This window comes from Microtus pennsylvanicus, chromosome 4 (assembly GCF_037038515.1).
Source record: "Microtus pennsylvanicus isolate mMicPen1 chromosome 4, mMicPen1.hap1, whole genome shotgun sequence".
NCBI classification, from domain to species: domain Eukaryota; kingdom Metazoa; phylum Chordata; class Mammalia; order Rodentia; family Cricetidae; genus Microtus; species Microtus pennsylvanicus.
This window is the reverse complement of record NC_134582.1, coordinates 61,186,711-61,203,906: the sequence shown is the minus strand read 5'-3', so window position 1 is coordinate 61,203,906 and position 17,196 is coordinate 61,186,711. Positions and strand designations below refer to the sequence as shown.

The following is a 17,196-nucleotide window of genomic DNA, read 5'->3' as shown; positions in this document are numbered from 1 at the left end:
TGTGTAGATGTGTGTACAGTTTATTTGAACTTCAGTTTTATTCATAAATGAACACTTGGCTCAAAGCATGCCAAAAACTTGATAAACCACATTAGAAAACTGAGATAAGCAAAACAAAGACAGATTTGTGTGTTCTGAACTTACAGCATTTTGTCTGAACGTGGGTGCGTTGTCGTTGGAATCCTGCACTGTTATGATACAAGTTGATGTACTGATCAGTCCAAAAAATTGGCCGTTCATGTCTTGGACTTTCATTATCAGTGTGTACTTGTCCACAACCTGAAAGTAAAATAATTATTTAGTTGACTCGGACACTTGTTTAGATTCATAAATGAAACCTGTGTTGCGCATTCTTTTCCTTGTTTTTATTTGATTTCTATGTTTGGGAATACTTTTAAAATTTAGTAGAGAAAGGTAATTCTGAAAAGGTAACACTTTACAAAGAGACATACTGAGAATTTAGACATTTTCTAACAGAAAACAAAAAAGTCAGAGATGGAGTACAGAGTAATGACATTTGAATTTTAAAATACTCAGAAAAATGTTAGCATTGTCTGGAGCAGTGGTTCTCAACCTGTGGTTCGCACCTCCTTTGGGTCGAATGACCCTTTCACAGGGGCTGCCTAAGACTGTCGGAAAACAGGTATTTGCATTACACAATTCACAACAGTAATAAGATTGCAGTTATGAAGTTGCAATGGAAATAATTTAATGGTTGAGGGTCCTCACAACCATATTAATGCTCGCAGCATTAGGAAATCTAAGAACCACTGGTCTAGAGTAACCTAACCTAGGGTCATGGTGAACAGGTAGGGAGCCCCTACACCCCTACATTAGACAAGTGGTCCAAACCTGAAACAGTAAAAACCAGTAGCAAAGGGGAAAAGAGATGAAATGTACTTGGGAGTTAGAGGAGAGTAGGATTTGATAATCAGTTATTCACTTAAGAGCTAAGAAGGAGGTTGAGTGGGCCAAGTTATTTAGGTAGATACACAAGGCCCCCAGCAGCCATCATGGAAAGTCCAGAACAAGACAGCTCGCTAAGGGCAGCAACACTACAGAGGAGAATGAGGAGGGCTGGGAACATGACAGGTTTTTTGTTTGTTTGTTTGGAGGATTTTTTTGCACACATAGGATTTTATTTCCTAATGAGATCTAATAAACAAGAAGCAGTAACACCTAACTGTGTGGTCCATCCTTCATGGCAGGAGGTGGTGATGGGCAGGCGCCCTTCCAGGTGGGTGAATAGAATCGTGCAGAAGAGGTTATGACGAGAAGAGCTGAGACATGATGAGGCACAGCAAAAAGAAAGCTAAGCAAAGAGTATTAATATGGCAATGACAAAGGACCAAGATGAGAACCATCAATCCAAGGTAAAAGGCTTTAATATGTGCCGAGTGTAGGGATTAGGAGACTGCTAAACGTGGCCATCGGGAGGTTACAGACAACCTCTGGGCAAGAAATGTTGACCAGGACAGGAAGAGATCTATCAGAGACACAGTCACTAGTGTTGACTTCTCTCGTTTTACTCTCCCGCAACCACTCCTTCCGTTGCTTCTTTCCACCTCTGGAGTCTTCCTCTCCTCCTTCAGGCTCCCATTTCTGTGCCCCGCTTTCTCACTAGAGTCAGCATTCTCCCAATGAGGCACCTGTCAGCAGTCTTGGAGAAGACTCTGGTAGCCTGTGCTGTTCATCTAACCTCCCTGTTACCTCCTTTGCTCATCCCTGTCTTCACTCCCTATGCTGTTCTGCACAAAATGCCTGTCCCCACAGAGTCCCACAACATTTGTGTTTGCAACCTGAAGACGGATCGGGTCTGTGAGTTTGGGCCTTTAAAAGGAGAATAATCAAGTCTTACAGTCTTGAATTATGTCATATTGCTTAACCTCGTCAATTTGAATCTCTAAGAGCAGGGAAAGCCCCGTTTTCAACTAATTAAAATACCCATTTTACATACAAGAAATGTCCATAGTATGTCTTACAACTTTCCCATTTGTTGCTATGATGATTAATCTCTACCATCAGCCTAATAGAATTTAGACTCTCCATGGAAAAAGCATCCAGGTCTGTCTGTCTGTGAGGGAGCTACTGGTTTGGGTGAACTGAGAAGGGAAGACGACCTAAATGTGGGCAGCAGGACAACTCCACAGATGAGCCCTGGGCAGCACAGAAGAAGAGTGGAGCAGCAGAATTTCCCCCTCTATTCCTGTGAGCAATAGTGCCCAGCCGCCTCAAGGGGACCTGTCACCATGACTTCCTGCCCTGATGGACTACACCCTGGGACTAAATCCCTCTGTCCTTAAATTGCTGTTATCTGGTATTTTGCAACTAAAACAGTATTGCTTCATACTTTACTACATACAAAATTAAATGGTGGTATCGAAAACCTCTGGACTCATTTGCATTCCTTTCTGTAGGTTCCCACGTTCTCTCCTCTTTGCTTTGGAGTCATACCCCATTGATTCTTCTGTGCTTGCCATAGTAATCACTGTAGATACACTATCCCAGCTATACTGGAGGCTGTGGACTTGTCCCAATAAAGTTATTTGTACATGGGACTCATCTTCTTCAGTGAGTAATGCTTGGCTCTGGGTTAAACAGGCTGACCAAATTGAGAAATAATAACAAAAGATTCAAAAACTTCTTGAAATAACTGGACTTGGGTGAACCAATCAATTTTTCTAACTATCACATTTCTCCTACCTAGATTGGCTATTTATTATACCTTCCTAATAATTCAAGTATTATTATTTTTAAACACCAGGTAATATTCATATAAAGAAGTTGAGTAAAATTACTGCACATGTGACCACATGCTATTACTAGCAAATTTAATTTTCTCCCAAATAATACTTTCCTATTTAAAAGCCACAGATGGATAGACTGACTGAATAGGGGTCAGGATAAGAACGACAGTCACCAAAAAATTAAGCCTTATCACCTTGTGTGACTACTGAAGCCTTTACTGCTCTGGAACCAAGTAACCTCACACATTAAAGGAAATAAAATAATATGCAATCGTTTTCCTGAGAAGCACATTGCATCCTCTTTTTTAAACACCAATCAAACTCTATTTCTTAAGGTTTCTCTTTACATATGGAAATAGAAATAATGCTTAAAAACTATGAAACATTCCAGGAATTCGTATTTTCTTATAATAATTCAAATAAAATAAAACAGAATAGCAAGTTAAAGCAAGTGGGGAGAGAGTTAAACCCACAGTAAAACGGCTTTCTATAGTAAGGACAATACCTCTCTGTCCATGTAGTGAGAGACAGTGGTGATGACGCCGGTGTCGGGGTGGACAGAGAAGAGCCCAGGTGACCGTGGGTTCTGCTCCAAGATGCTGTATTTGAGGCGCGTGTGCATCGTGTCAGGTTCATCTTTATCCGTAGCACAAACCACTCCCACCACAGTACCTATGTGTTCAAAAAGCAAATTTGAACTTCCAGAACACCACAATGGGTTTGCTGTCTACACTTTTCATCATGTCAGAGTGACAGCAGAAACCTTATTTAAATCGTGAGTCTACTCAGATGGGTCACAGCTTTAAACAGGATCTAGAAAGAAGACTCCTGATGGAGAAGCCAAATATCCTGGCATTGAAGTCACAAATTAAAATGTTTGATAGTAAATTACCAAAAATTATATGTCAGTCAAGAGTTAATTCAGAACAGGGTACAAGAGTTATGCTCATGTTACCAGCACTAAGGAGACTGAAGCAGGAGGATTAGGAATTTGAGATCAACCTGAGCTGTATAAGGCCCATCTCAAAGCAAATAAACAAGGTTAAAATAATTTCAATATGAATTCCAACATATTGCAATAATAAGTCAACTAGAGACATAAAACATGTCTCCTAAAGTAATTCAGCCTATTAGATTTAATTAATAGTTTAGACTCATTTTAGTATAGCTATGTAAATGATGAAACTTATTTTTCAATTTAATTTAATTTATTAATTTATTGGGGGATATGCCAAAGCATGTACATAGAGCCTAGAGAACAATTTCCAGGAATCAGTTCTCTTCTGTTATATTTGTCCCAGGAACCAACTGTTGTCATCAGACTTGATGGCAATTTCCTTTACCTGCTGTGCCATGTCATAAGCCCTCAGGGTGATCTTTTTTAGTTCACCCTTTCCTTTAATCTTCTACTCATTTGAAGACATTTCTCTTTGTCTTTTTCTTGCTTGCTTTTTTGCTCTGTCTACTCTGATTTTATTTATTTTGATTTGTCTTCCTTCAAGAGCTTTACAACATAGGTAAGTAAGAACCTAATGGTAAGGTGTGCTTCAAGTAACCCAGATTAATGGAAGCCTACATGTTCATCCTTCATCTCAAGGAAAAATCAAAGTCAATTGTTTCTCTTAGAAACCAGAAAAATGCAATGGGGCCATAGAGCCATGAGGCTTAGAAATACATACACACACACACACACACACACACACACACACACACACACACACACTATACACACATCTCATATTCTTTTGACATGGTGTGTGTGTGTCTCTGTGTGTGTGTATACCAGTGAGAGAATTCAAAAGCTGCCATGAATTCTCTCTCAGTGACTTTAAAATAGAACATGTGTGAGAAAGTGTGTTTCCTAAACTCTAAACTGTTCATCTTAACTTCACCAACAGGATGTTGACACTGTACAAATCAAATTGTCACAGTAACACAAGAAAAGGAAACTCAGGTATAATACAGTAAGGACACAAGCAACGACCAGAAATCTTAGCAGAAAAAATATTAGCTATCTTTTATAACAGAGTCTCCAGTCTCGCTTTATGGTGGTGTGCACACTTCACAATGCAAGCCTCAGAATCAAAATAAGACAATGCCATAGAAATAAAACAATTTTCTTTCACGTTGAAGGGGAATGCTTAGGATAGAACCTGTGTGACCTATGCGTCCTTCAAATTATTCTAATATGTATTCTAAATTATATGTAATTAATTAGTCCAAGAAAATAGACATTTAAAAAGAACCTAAAAACTGCATTCCCTGTCTCTATCATTTAATACTTTCCCACAGTCCCGCTGAAATATCTATACTACATCTGTATTTACTGTTCCTTCTACACTATGGGTCCTCTTGAAAAGGAAGATATGATAAAAACCAAACAATGCATATTACAAACAGCATACAAAGTCTGACTAATGGCTGCATCCCATAATTGATAATTAGTGTCACACTGACCAGAAATTTCTGTAGTATCTGGTAAGAGGCATGTTGATTAGAATTGATGGGCTTTGACTAATGTTTTCTGGTAAGTAGGTCCCAGATCTGTGTTATCTCATGATTGACTGGCCATGAATATAAAAACTCCAATGGGGGAGAAACGTCCACTGAAAAACATGTTTGTCTTGTGAGCACAAGGACCTGAGTTTGATCCCCAGGATCCACACTTAGAAAGAAGTTGGTGATGATGCTGTACTCAGAACTGTAGAGCAGGAGTCGGAGACGGGTGGATCTGTTGCACTCAGTGGCCGCCAGCCTAGTCTACTTGACAAAAACTCCAGGCCACTGAGAAAAACACTCTCTCAAAAAACAAGGTAAGTTGTAACTTGAAGATGACAGGGGAAATTGTAATCTAATTTTCACATGCACACACACATGAATACACAAGCACACACACAAACATACACACAAATGTATGCATGTACCCACACAATGTAAATAAAACAAAAAAATAAAAAATCTTACTGTCTCAAAAATATACACAAACATGTTTGGCATAGAAACAGTCTTACCAAGTCTACTGCTTTCTGGAACCTCAAAATTATAAATGGCTTCTGTAAAGAGAGGGTAATTGTCATTTTCATCCTCGACTTTGATGGGCAGGGGGAGCGGTTGGTCTGCGGAATAGCCATCCGCCGTGGACGCATAGGCGATCAGCTGTGGAAGAGAGACAGTCAGCGCCAGCAGCCAGACAACATCACAGCACAGGGGAGACGAATGCTCCGCACCCTTCCCTGAAGTCCTTTCAGTAGAAAGCTAGCCCACCAGTGCTCCACACTGAGATAATTAAAGCAACAGCCCCTGGGACAGGGAGGAAACAGCTCTGTTTGAGACAAAGAACAGGGAAGAATGTAGAGACGATGGAGATGAAGTCACACATGTATTATTCTGAGGCATTGGGTGTACTTGTGACTCAGGTCACAGTCTTTAATCTTGTTCTCATCAGGAAGGTTCATTGGGAGATGGTCAATTCATGGCCATTGGGAAAAAAAAATCTGCATTATCTGAAAAGCAACCTCCCAATTTTGTTTCTGGATTCTTATTGCATACCCCATAGATTGTATATTTAAACAGATTTTTTTTACAAAGCACACTTATTAATTTCTTCATTGATCATTAACCAAAGGAAATACAAGATCAGACAGAATCTAGTTCTGCCCAGTATGTAATTACATCAAATTGAATGTCTTATAGCCCAAAGCAAAGAATGTGGCATGAGGACATCAGTCAGATTGGTTCCTCTGCACCTCTTTTGTCCTCTAGAAACAGGCTCCATCTTCCCAATGGGATCCTTCTTGCTGAACTTGGTTCATGAGAGCAAAGCACATTCTGTTCTATTGCAGAACCTGTTGAAGTCAGTGCCCCACTGAGTGTACACTTATCTAGACCTGAAAACTGAGCTATTAGCCCTTTACTTAGGCTTTGTTTCTCACTTTTATTCCTTTATCTGCTTATCAGACATGATCAGAGAGTAGCATACATGGGAGAAAGGCAACAGCCGTGGCGGAACCTCAGCTGTGAATCTGTCTGGAAAACTGAAAATGTTCTAGTAAACAGAGATGATGTCTAACAAGCTGAACCCAACTCTTACAGCTGCTTGCACTGAGTTTTATGTTCACAAACAATTAAACCTCTTTGCTTCATTTCAGGGTTGCCTCACCAAAGCTGAGATAAAGGATTGAGCAAGCATTCCAACGCACAGTGTATGCTATTGTTTTCTGACTTTACAACACCCTCTAAAGAAGATAATGCAGGAAGAAAAGAGCAGGTGAGGCCCCAGGAGACAGACGGTTCATTAATATAGGGCCATATTTATTGATAAAGCACCTACATCAAAAACGTCATATTCCTCACGATCCACAGGCCGGGTACAGAACAGATTCCCAGTGTCTCTCTCTATGAAAAACAAATTCAATGGTTCTTGATCAACTCCACGCCCACTTATTGAGTATAAGACGGTGTAATTCTGGGCTGCATCAGACTGAACCTGAAAGAAAAATACACAGAAGTAAGCACTTAAAATTCAATTTAAATGCTAATTTGTGATATATATATATGTATATATATATATATACACACACACATAAGTATTTTGCATAGTTTAATCTTAATGAAAATATTTCAGCAGAAAAAAGCAATGTAATATAGTTGGCAGGGATATAACCATAGTACATGTATGGAAGTCGGAGGATAGCTAGCAAGAATGAAGTCTCTCCTTTCAACATGTGGGTCCCAGGGATAGGACTCAGGTGTCAGGCATGGGGGCAAGTACCCTTACCACTGAGTCATTTTGCAGACCCTTCCCTACCATTTTCCTTACAGCTGAGTCCAAAGATGGTGGGGAGAAACTCTATGGAGACTACACTTAAGCATGGCTACACAAGGGCAGTCAAAAAATACACAGAATAATATGAACAATAAAACAATATAATAACAAAATGTAGCAATATAAGTAATAGTATAAATAATTATGACGTAATAGACTGTGTGAACAAATAGTGAAGATTCGTGACAATTTGGGCTCTATAGAGTGAAGCAAACAGTCTTACTTTTGAACACAGGGATAACCATTATGACCATGCAAAGGTGACCAAGCTACGTCTATAGTTCTAACATTTGTGGGACTGAGGCAGCAGGATCACAAGATGGAGGCCAGCATGGGCTACATATTGAGATCTCATCTCACTTCTAGCGCCCCTTCCATGAAGGAAAGAAAAGAGGAAGCTTTAGCTCTCGATGCTCTCTTAGTACTCTAGAACTGCTTCACTGGTGAACACGTTCACGGGAGAGGAGTGAGCATCTCCCTTGTTAAAGCTGGTTTCTAGAATTCCAGTGAAATGTAGCTATTCTGAAGACCAGGATTCAATTTCTTTCCATCTCCAGTGCATATAGCAGTACCTACAACACCATGTAATAGATATAGATACCCAATAACCATCTTGTAAATCACCAAATAAGTAATTAAAGGCATGCAAAGGCTGTAGTTGTCCTACACCGTTAGCACATCAGTCATTTTCAGATTTTATTCATTTGAATTGTGTTGCATTTCATCAGCAAGTTTAGTCATATCTGCTTTTTTTTTTTTGGCTTTTCTTGACACAGGTTTCTCTGTGTGGCTTTGGAGCCTGTCCTGGAACTTGCTCTGTAGCCCAGGCTGGCCTCAAACTCACAGAAATCCGCCTGCTTATGCCTCCCAAGTGCTGGGATTAAAAGCATGTTCCACCACTGCCTTGGCTTCTACTTATTTTTTTTTCAGTGCTTAACTATTTGCTACATCTGACTCAAAAAGACCCTCCACTTAGCTGGACCACACAAAGAAGGAAAGAACACTCACCTGCTGAAGAAACAATGGGAAGGGACCCAAGGAATTCTCTTGCATTGAGCAAGGAATGGGTGCCCATCTTCTCTTGGCTCTCCTGAGAACAGTATTCTTGGTATGTCTTTTCTTCAGGACCTGAATTTAAAGGAGAAAATAAGTATCAGTAGCATCACAGTCAAAAATGTATGTCCCTTTCTGCTCCTTTTACATGTGCTGTCCTATATGGTGCCACTGGCTGCCACTAGGCATGGGATGTCTGCATTAACTAAAATTAATTTAAATGGAAAACTATCTTTTCTTTGCACTAATTTTATGTTAAGCATCCAGCAACCAAGTCACTGCACCAGACACTGAAGGTAACAGAACATTCTAGAATATTTGTATCATTGCAAAATGTTCCACCAGATGCTTTAGAAGTAATAATTTTATTTCATGTAGCAAAGGGAGACACTTGGTTTCATGGTAATTATTAACAACTAATAATTTTATTAAATATTCAATAAAGTACTAAGCAGTCATTTAATTAACCTTGCCATCAATTTATTAGCATAGATTAAGTGTAGGCCAATTGAAATCTTCCATCATTTTGTGACTACATTTACAATGCTGTTTCTCATGAGTAAGTGCTTGCACTAATAAGAAATCCTAAAGGCTGTGATGAAAGGGGTCTCAAACCAACCCTGGAACACAACTGTCTTAGGTAGAAATCAAAGCTAGACAAAGGCTTCACGAAGGAGGATATCATTACATTTAACACCAGAAAAACCAAAGCCAGCATTGAACTGGTATTGAGAAAGTTTAGAAACAAAAGACAATGCAAAAGAATGGAAGGAGAGAAGAAAAATAATAGGATCAAAACAGGACAATAGAGAAGGAAGAGAATGGAATGGTGGAGGGAGGGCTGGTAGGAAGGGGGACAAAAGGGGAGATAAAAGATACTATTTTTTAAGGGAAGAAATGTTACTAGAAAAAGCCCCATGCTTGAGAATGTCCACTGTGCTTTGCGTACCTTTTTCTGGTGCTCCAGCATTACCGGGATCTCTTTCTGTGTCTGTGTCTTTGAGTCAGAAAGCTGAATGGTAAATGATCTTTTCTTGCCAGACAGCACAAGAGCTCTGGCTGGATAAACTGACCCATCATCTAGAACTCGGAAATCAGGATCGCTTGGCCTGATTCCATCAGCAGAGCTGAGACACTCTTTCAAATTAACTGCCCGCGGAAATGTTCCAGTTGTCAGGTGGAGACACATGCATAAAGGAAACATATATGTTAAAATACTCTCCGTGCACGAAAGCCAAGCAGCTGGCATTAATAGAATACCTTAATAGTCCTCTCTCGTTCTTAAAAATAATACTCTCATTTTAATTAACAGTGATGGTTCTTGACTGTATATTTTTGTTGAACAAGAAGCTTTAAATGTTAACAAGCTTCTAGTAGGCTTATGAAATGATTGTCCACAAGACTAGCACACATAGCTCTCATGACAAAAGTGAGCCACACACCCGCAAGGTGCACCTGAATCAACACAGTGGAATTTCCCTCAACAATGCACTGACAGTGTCTTCAGAGGCACCTGCTTATAGTCAGAAGACACATAAAGAAACACAAAGAACAGAGGAACATATGGGCTGACAGTCAAGTAAGGAAAACCAGTCCCTGAGTTCTTCCCATAGCACTCTGTTACATTCCAGCCCCAAAGACAAAGCTTCCCCTCGGCCTCTATGGGAATGCCACATGGCATCTTTCCTATGTGGGGTTTTGCCTCCTAATAAAATGTGATGACTTTTTAAGTATCAAAACACAACTGTTTCTCATCCCGTTCTTCATCTGCTTTTACAGAAATCAAACTGACAATGCCCAAACAATGACCTCAATCAGGGCCCTTTGCTTCGTGTTGTATCTTTGTTTAACCTGAGTCTGTCATGGGCAGAATTAACAAAATGACAGAAGTGTCATTTTGAATGTTTTAAGAGATAACAATCTATTTCTCTGATCTTTGTATTCTTAGCTGAATGATTTTGTCTGATTTTTTTCTCCCAGAGGAACAGGCTACCTCTAATTACATCTTTCTTTTCTTCTTCCTCACAGTAGAAAAACTGAAATTAATCTGATTGAACACTTTGTTGAAAAGGCCATTTCCATATTTTTGAAAAATTATTTAGTTTTTTTTAAAAAAAATCAAAACTTGTGGTTGTTTCCTCTAACTTCTTCAAACCCACATTAAAAACAAACAAACAAACAAAACCACCCGGGCAGAACTGCCCGGCTTCTGGGAGAAACTGAAGGTCATTCAGTTTTTCGGGTCTACAGTTTAAAATGACTGACTATGTCCAGTCCAGAAGAGAATGGTACGCTTTGTTACACTTCTCAGTAAAGGTGTAACACTGATCAGAATACTGCTCCAGGGCTGTCAAGATGACTTTGTGGATAAAGGTGTTTGCTGCAAAGCCTGATACCCCAAGTTTATCCCTGGCACTCACAGGGTAGAAAGAAAGAACAAAATACAACAAGTTGTCCTCTGATCGACACACACAGAGACACAGACACACACACACACACACACACAGGTGCACAAACAAACACAAAGTAAATAAGTAAAATCTAAGTTTAAAATCAAGGATTGCAGTAGTGTTTCTCTTCAATACTCACCTATACTTACGTGATTCTTGTACTCAGAGTGTTAAGAATGTGATATTTTAAACTACTGAAAGATTAATGATTGAAAAAATGTGGATTGGAAAACTCACACTAGAGTTAACCATCATATCCAACAGATATAAAGGCAAAAATGTGTGTTTGAAATACTGAATTGTCTCCATTTCTAAGTCAATGTAGACTAGTTCCAGAGGGCAAAGATGACACACTACCCTTCTCGCAAACTAGGGACACTCTACATCTGTTTCAAAGCAGCTGTGCAGAAAGTCCTCACCTCTTCCAATTATCTTGTCAGCCTCTAGTGTCGAAGGCACATTTAATGTCACCATTTTACAGGCTTCACCAACAAAACTGAAGACCTAGAAATTTTAAAATATCACATTAATTCATCAGAAAATACAAACTACATGGTCATCTCAGTAAATGAAGAACAAGCAATTGACAAAATCTTCCTTACATTGATAATAACAGACTCAACATCCAAGTGACATACAAGAACTTGCTTAACAAAGAATATCTATGCAAACTAGCAACTAAGTTGACTAAGTTCATGCTTAAGTGAGAATAATTAAATGTTTCCTTCACTGTTGGAAAATCATGCCTACTCCACGACTTCTATGTGATATTATAATAGAGCTTCTAACCAGGGCATTTACACAAGAAAATAAATTGATCTAAGTAAACAAATCAATTGAGAAAAAAGTAAAACTTTCTAGTCTCTCTCTCTCTCTCTCTCTCTCTCTCTCTCTCACACACACACACACACACACACACAAACACACACACACTTATTCTCTCTCTCTCACACACACACATTTTCTCTCTCTCTCTCTCTCTCTCACACACACACACACATACTCTCTCTCCCTTTCTCCCCCCTCTCTCCCTTCTCCCCTCTCTCTCACATGCACACCAAATAAATAAATACTGTAAATAGTTTTTCCTGTAAACTAGCAAAAATCTCCTAAAACAGTTCTATTTAGGATAAAATACTTTGAAGTAAATTTGTCAAAGAAATACAAGATCATGCCCTGAAAACAATAAAATGTGGTGAGAGTTTGCAAAGACTCAAATAAGTGGAAAGTTGACTTATCATTATGGATCAGAGGCATATTCTACAAATACAATCTCCTTTGAATCTCATATTTCTTTGTTGGAGAAACTGGCCATTTATCCAGATATGGTAGCACACACCTTTAATCCCAGAACTCAGGAGGCAGAGACAGGTGGATCTCTGAGTTGAAGGCCAGCTGATCTCCAGAGGGAGTTTCAGAATACCCAAGGTAGGCTATACAGAGAAACACTGTCTAAACAAACAAACAAACAAGGAGAAAGAAGGAAGAAAGAAAGAAAGAAAGAAAGAAAGAAAGAAAGAAAGAAAGAAAGAAGGAAAGAAAGAAGGAAATGAAGGAGGGAGGGAGAGGAGGAAGGAAGGAAGGAAGGAAGGAGGGAGGGAGGGAGGGAGGGAGGGAGGGAGGGAGGGAGAGAGAGAGAGAGAGAGAGAGAGAGAGAGAGAGTCCTTAAAGAAATGCAAAATACTCCCCTAGACACACACACACATACAAGGTAAGTTCATTGGAGGACTGACATTATTCTGTTTTGAAACAGCTCAAAGCTCCACTAACCAAAGTCAAAAGCTGTTAACAGATTAGAACTGACATCCTAGAAATAAGCCTCTCTTCTGGATAGTCCCCGGAAAGTTCAAGGGTCAGAAATCTCACCAAATGATGCTGGGATGATCAAAATGAAAATGAGCCCCTAAGTCATGCCATGCCCAGAAATTAACAGAGTGGATTGCAGACCTAAGGATAAGGATGAAAACTACTTAGAACAATTGTTCTTAACCTTGCTAATGCTGCGACCTGTCAATTCAGTTCCTCATGTTGTGATGACCCCAGCCATAAAATTCTTTCATTGTTACTTCATAATTGTAATTTTGCTTCTGTTATGAATCACATTGTAAATATCTGATATAAATTCCACAAAAGGGTCACAGTTCATAGATTGAGAATTTCTAATTTAAAAGAAAATTTCTCAATCCACGTTGAGCAATAATTTCTTAGCTGCAATATCAAAACACAGCACTGAATGAGCAAGACTTGATATTTAAAACCTTTGTGCTTCAGACAATATGGTAACCGAAGTGAAAATAAAGCCCGTAGGATGGGAGATAATACTTTCAAATGAAAGAACAACTAGTGACATATATGTAGTATATAAAGATACTTTGTAACTCCACAAAGATAGTAACTAATGAAAAAATAGGTAAAGATTTGAATACAGGTGTTCAAAGATGTACCAATGATGGTTAAGAAGATGAAGAAATGCCCAAAGGCATGGGTAACTCTAAACCATGAGATGCCTGCTGAGCTAGCATAAACAAAACAGAAATGCCAAGTTGATGTTAAAAATACATAAAAACTAGAACCTTCCTGTATTTTCCATGGAATTGGACGGTGATATGGATATTTGGACACAGTTGCAATTTCTAAGAGAATTAAACATTAAATAAAGATAGTCCAGCAGTTCTATGCTGTTTAAGAGCTGTGTCCACACCAAATTCTACATGTATAGTCATAACAGCATTGTTGATAAGGAGCAAGAAGGGCAAACACACCCACCCAATAGTGAATAGATCAACAGAATATGATCTAGCATGCAACAGAATATTATTCTGCTATTTAAAAGTCATACTATTGATCCATTCTAAAACAATGGGTAAATCTGTCATCATTACATCCATCAGATACAAACACAATAGAGGCAATGTAGTATGTGTGTATGTGTGTGTGTGTGTGTGTATGTGTGTGTGTGTGTGTGTGTGTGTGTGTGTGTGTGTGTGTGTGTATGAATATGATTTCATTCTAAGAAGTGTCCCAACAGGCAGCTATGTAGAGACAGAGAACAGTGCTGGTTGACTACAATGGGAGAAGGAAAAGGAAGCAACTAGAAATGAACTCAAGTCTTCTTGGGAAAGCTAAGGAAATGCTCCAGGATTAGACCATGGTGATCATTGTGCAGTCTATATTTGCTGAAAGTCACTGAACTGTGTGCTTTAAGAGTGTAATTCTGCTTCAGGCAGACATCAGAAAGTATGTTTGAAACAGAAAAGGGTACATCATTGGCAAAATCATTATTCCTTACACATACACCTCTTTCAGATCTACAGATTAACATATGAAATCTCAGGAAATACTGAAAAACCATGAGAAAGAATTTCAGCTCTGATATAATCAAGTACATTAGGATTTAAGTGATTAACTCATGCTAATTTAACACTGTGTGTAGACATAAAGATCAAGAGCCCTATTCTAATATGGACATATTCTAACATTAATTGAAATTCTTAATATAATTTTATCACTACTCAATATTTATGGTTATTTATATTGTTTTCATTTTTCATTCTAAGATAATAAACTGAGCATCCCTTGTAGGTACAAGGAACTAAAAGATATGATATAAACTGCCATACAAATCCCTGTCCTGCACTCAGGAGAGTGGCCCCTATGCCATGCCTGAGCAACACAATAGAGCTGACCCTGAAGGTGTAGGTGTGGGAGATCCCACCCTGAGGACATGAAAGCAGAACTGGCCCTGCCCCTGGCTCATTGATGAAAGGGATGAATGTGCCAAAGCACTGCAGGAGAGCTCACACTGGTGTGAAGACAAGGGAGCTCACACTGGTGTGAAGTGAAGACCAGGGAGAGCTGGCAGGCTGATCCACCCTGCAGCTACTCAGGGCCAGAACCAGTGTTGTGTGTTAGCTTCCCCCTACATCTGCCCCATCTGTGATCTGTGGGAGCACAGGAAGGGACTGGTCATGCAGACCCAAAGCTGCAGGATCTTCATGACACAGCGTAACCACAAGATAACCAAATGAGTCCCAGTAAGAGCAGCATCAACAGTGTAGCAGAAACCAGACCAATGACTCTTTGCAATGGACACAGGCAAGTAAAGATATGTGGATAAAAAGGTTTCCTGTGTGACTCACTGTGTCACACTAAAGCTTCCATGATGAGATTGGTGTTTCTTTTTTCTTTTCCTTTTTTCTTTCTTCTCTTAAATTTTATTTTATTTTGGTGAGGAAGTTGCAAGGGCAGAGGGTAGAAACGAAGGGACAGAGAAATGAATGGGATGGAGAAGCATGACGTGAAAGACATAAAAAATAAACAAAGAGAAAGTTAGAAAACAAACCACTTGCTCTTCTGAATGCTCTGGCTCACTGCTTATCACTGCTTATTGATAAATTGTCTTCCAAGTCTTACCATTCATGGAGCTGGAACACTGCTGTGCATGTCTTTTACTATCTTGTAATTGTTTTGATTTCTTTTTAATATATTAATCTGATAACTGTGTCATTTGCATATTAAAATTTTTTGAGACAACATTTTTTTCACCTTATTGCCATTTGTCTTCTATTGCAGCACTGAACTATCCCTCTTCTCGTCTTCACTGGGATTCACTGCATAACCCTGGCTGTCCTGGAATTCACTGTGTTCATCAGGTTACCTTCAAAATCCACTGCTTCCCCCTCTGTAATGCTGGAACTAAAGCCATGTGCTACTACACTCAGTTTAATTTACTTTTTTAATTATAGGGTTTCTTACTTTTCATAATTTGTGGAATATTTTATATATGTGGTTACCATTTTAAAATAAATAACTTTATTATTTTCTTTGCAATTTTAATCAATTGTGTTAATAATTTCTTCTGGTTTAGGTTTAATATGACTTAATAGCTCTCAACCAATATTTTCTTCTCAAACTATAAAACCATTTCTATCTTTGTCTTCTACCCATGTGATATATATATGTATGTATATATATATATACAAATATATACATACGTATATATATATCTTTACCTCCTGCTGCAGAGATCACTACTGACAGCACCCTCACAATGACTCTCCCAATCTTAGCTCATGGTGTTACATCCACAAATAAGCCTAATACCTCCTTCTGCCATATCTCGGCTTTCTCCATGGTTCTCTCTGTATGCATCTATTTCTCCATCAATGTTCCACTGTTTTATTCAGTACAGCTTTATATCAAATTTTGGTGTCTAAGAAGGTGGCCCCAGGACCTATATCACTTCCCTTTAAAGAAAGCTCTTTTACCATCCAAGTCTCTCAAAGAAACTTTATAGTTGTGTTACTTAAGCTTTCAGTGAAACTTTACTTATGTTTTTTAAAGAATTTGATGTGGATGGGCCCCTAAGCATGGTGAATACATGCTTTCAATTCATTTGTAAATTGTGCTATTCCATTTGAAGAGGCATTCTGAATGCACAATGAAGTTCTTTCAGGATCCATTAGACTGTTTTTATTTACTTCCTTTTGCTGTTTGAGATTGAGCTTCTCGTATCTCCAGTTGGCCTTGAATCCACATTGTAGCTGAGGATAATCCTCCCTCTCTATCTCCTGAGTCTTGAGATTGCTCATGTGTACCACCACAGTCAGCATGCTAGGTTGTTTTTAAATACATCAATGATAACATTGCCATAAATAGGCTTCTTCTTTTCTCTATATATCTGTCTGCTGACAGTCTAAAGGAATAACTTTTAAATTATTTTAAATTGACCTATATGAAAGGAATTTGCTGACTTTTGTTAGCTATAGTATGGTTACCTGATCTTCCTTCTGCAAAGCTGGTCCTGCATCTCAAACAATGTCTGTTGGTATTATTTTCTTTCACTCCTCCCTATACCTCTTCCATAACTCCCTTCATACATATGTTTGTGTTTATTTGGCCTTCCAATAGAATATACAAAAAAAAATAACAGTTACAATGGTCAAATTTTCTTTGTTTCTAAGCTTAAAGAGAATGTTTACCATTTCACCATTATGTATGTGTCTTTTTACTTTTTTCATTACATTCAATCATTCTTTTTAAATTCTTAAAAAAACTGAATTATATAATTTGTTTATGAGTGAATGAGAGATAGAGATGATAGATAATAGATAGATAGATA

The 17,196-nt window shown here is 38.6% G+C and overlaps 1 protein-coding gene across 3 annotated transcripts in view; it reads right to left on the bottom strand.

The window, feature by feature from the left end:
* The window catches only part of Dsc3 (desmocollin 3), a 31,114-nt gene extending 14,427 nt beyond the window's left edge, over positions 1-16,687 (bottom strand). The window contains exons 1-8 of one of the 3 annotated variants that reach the window (XM_075970883.1): positions 16,673-16,687; positions 11,495-11,579; positions 9,575-9,774; positions 8,581-8,700; positions 7,078-7,233; positions 5,759-5,903; positions 3,253-3,419; positions 145-279 (exon numbers count right to left, since the gene is read on the bottom strand). In XM_075970883.1, coding sequence (XP_075826998.1) covers positions 145-279; positions 3,253-3,419; positions 5,759-5,903; positions 7,078-7,233; positions 8,581-8,700; positions 9,575-9,774; positions 11,495-11,579; positions 16,673-16,687 — 1,023 coding nt within the window. Of the gene's footprint in view, positions 1-144; positions 280-3,252; positions 3,420-5,758; positions 5,904-7,077; positions 7,234-8,580; positions 8,701-9,574; positions 9,775-11,494; positions 11,580-16,672 lie in introns of those variants that run through there. The other 2 variants (XM_075970885.1, XM_075970884.1) reach the window with 2 other exon arrangements.
* Between the last annotated feature and the right edge of the window lie 509 nt (positions 16,688-17,196).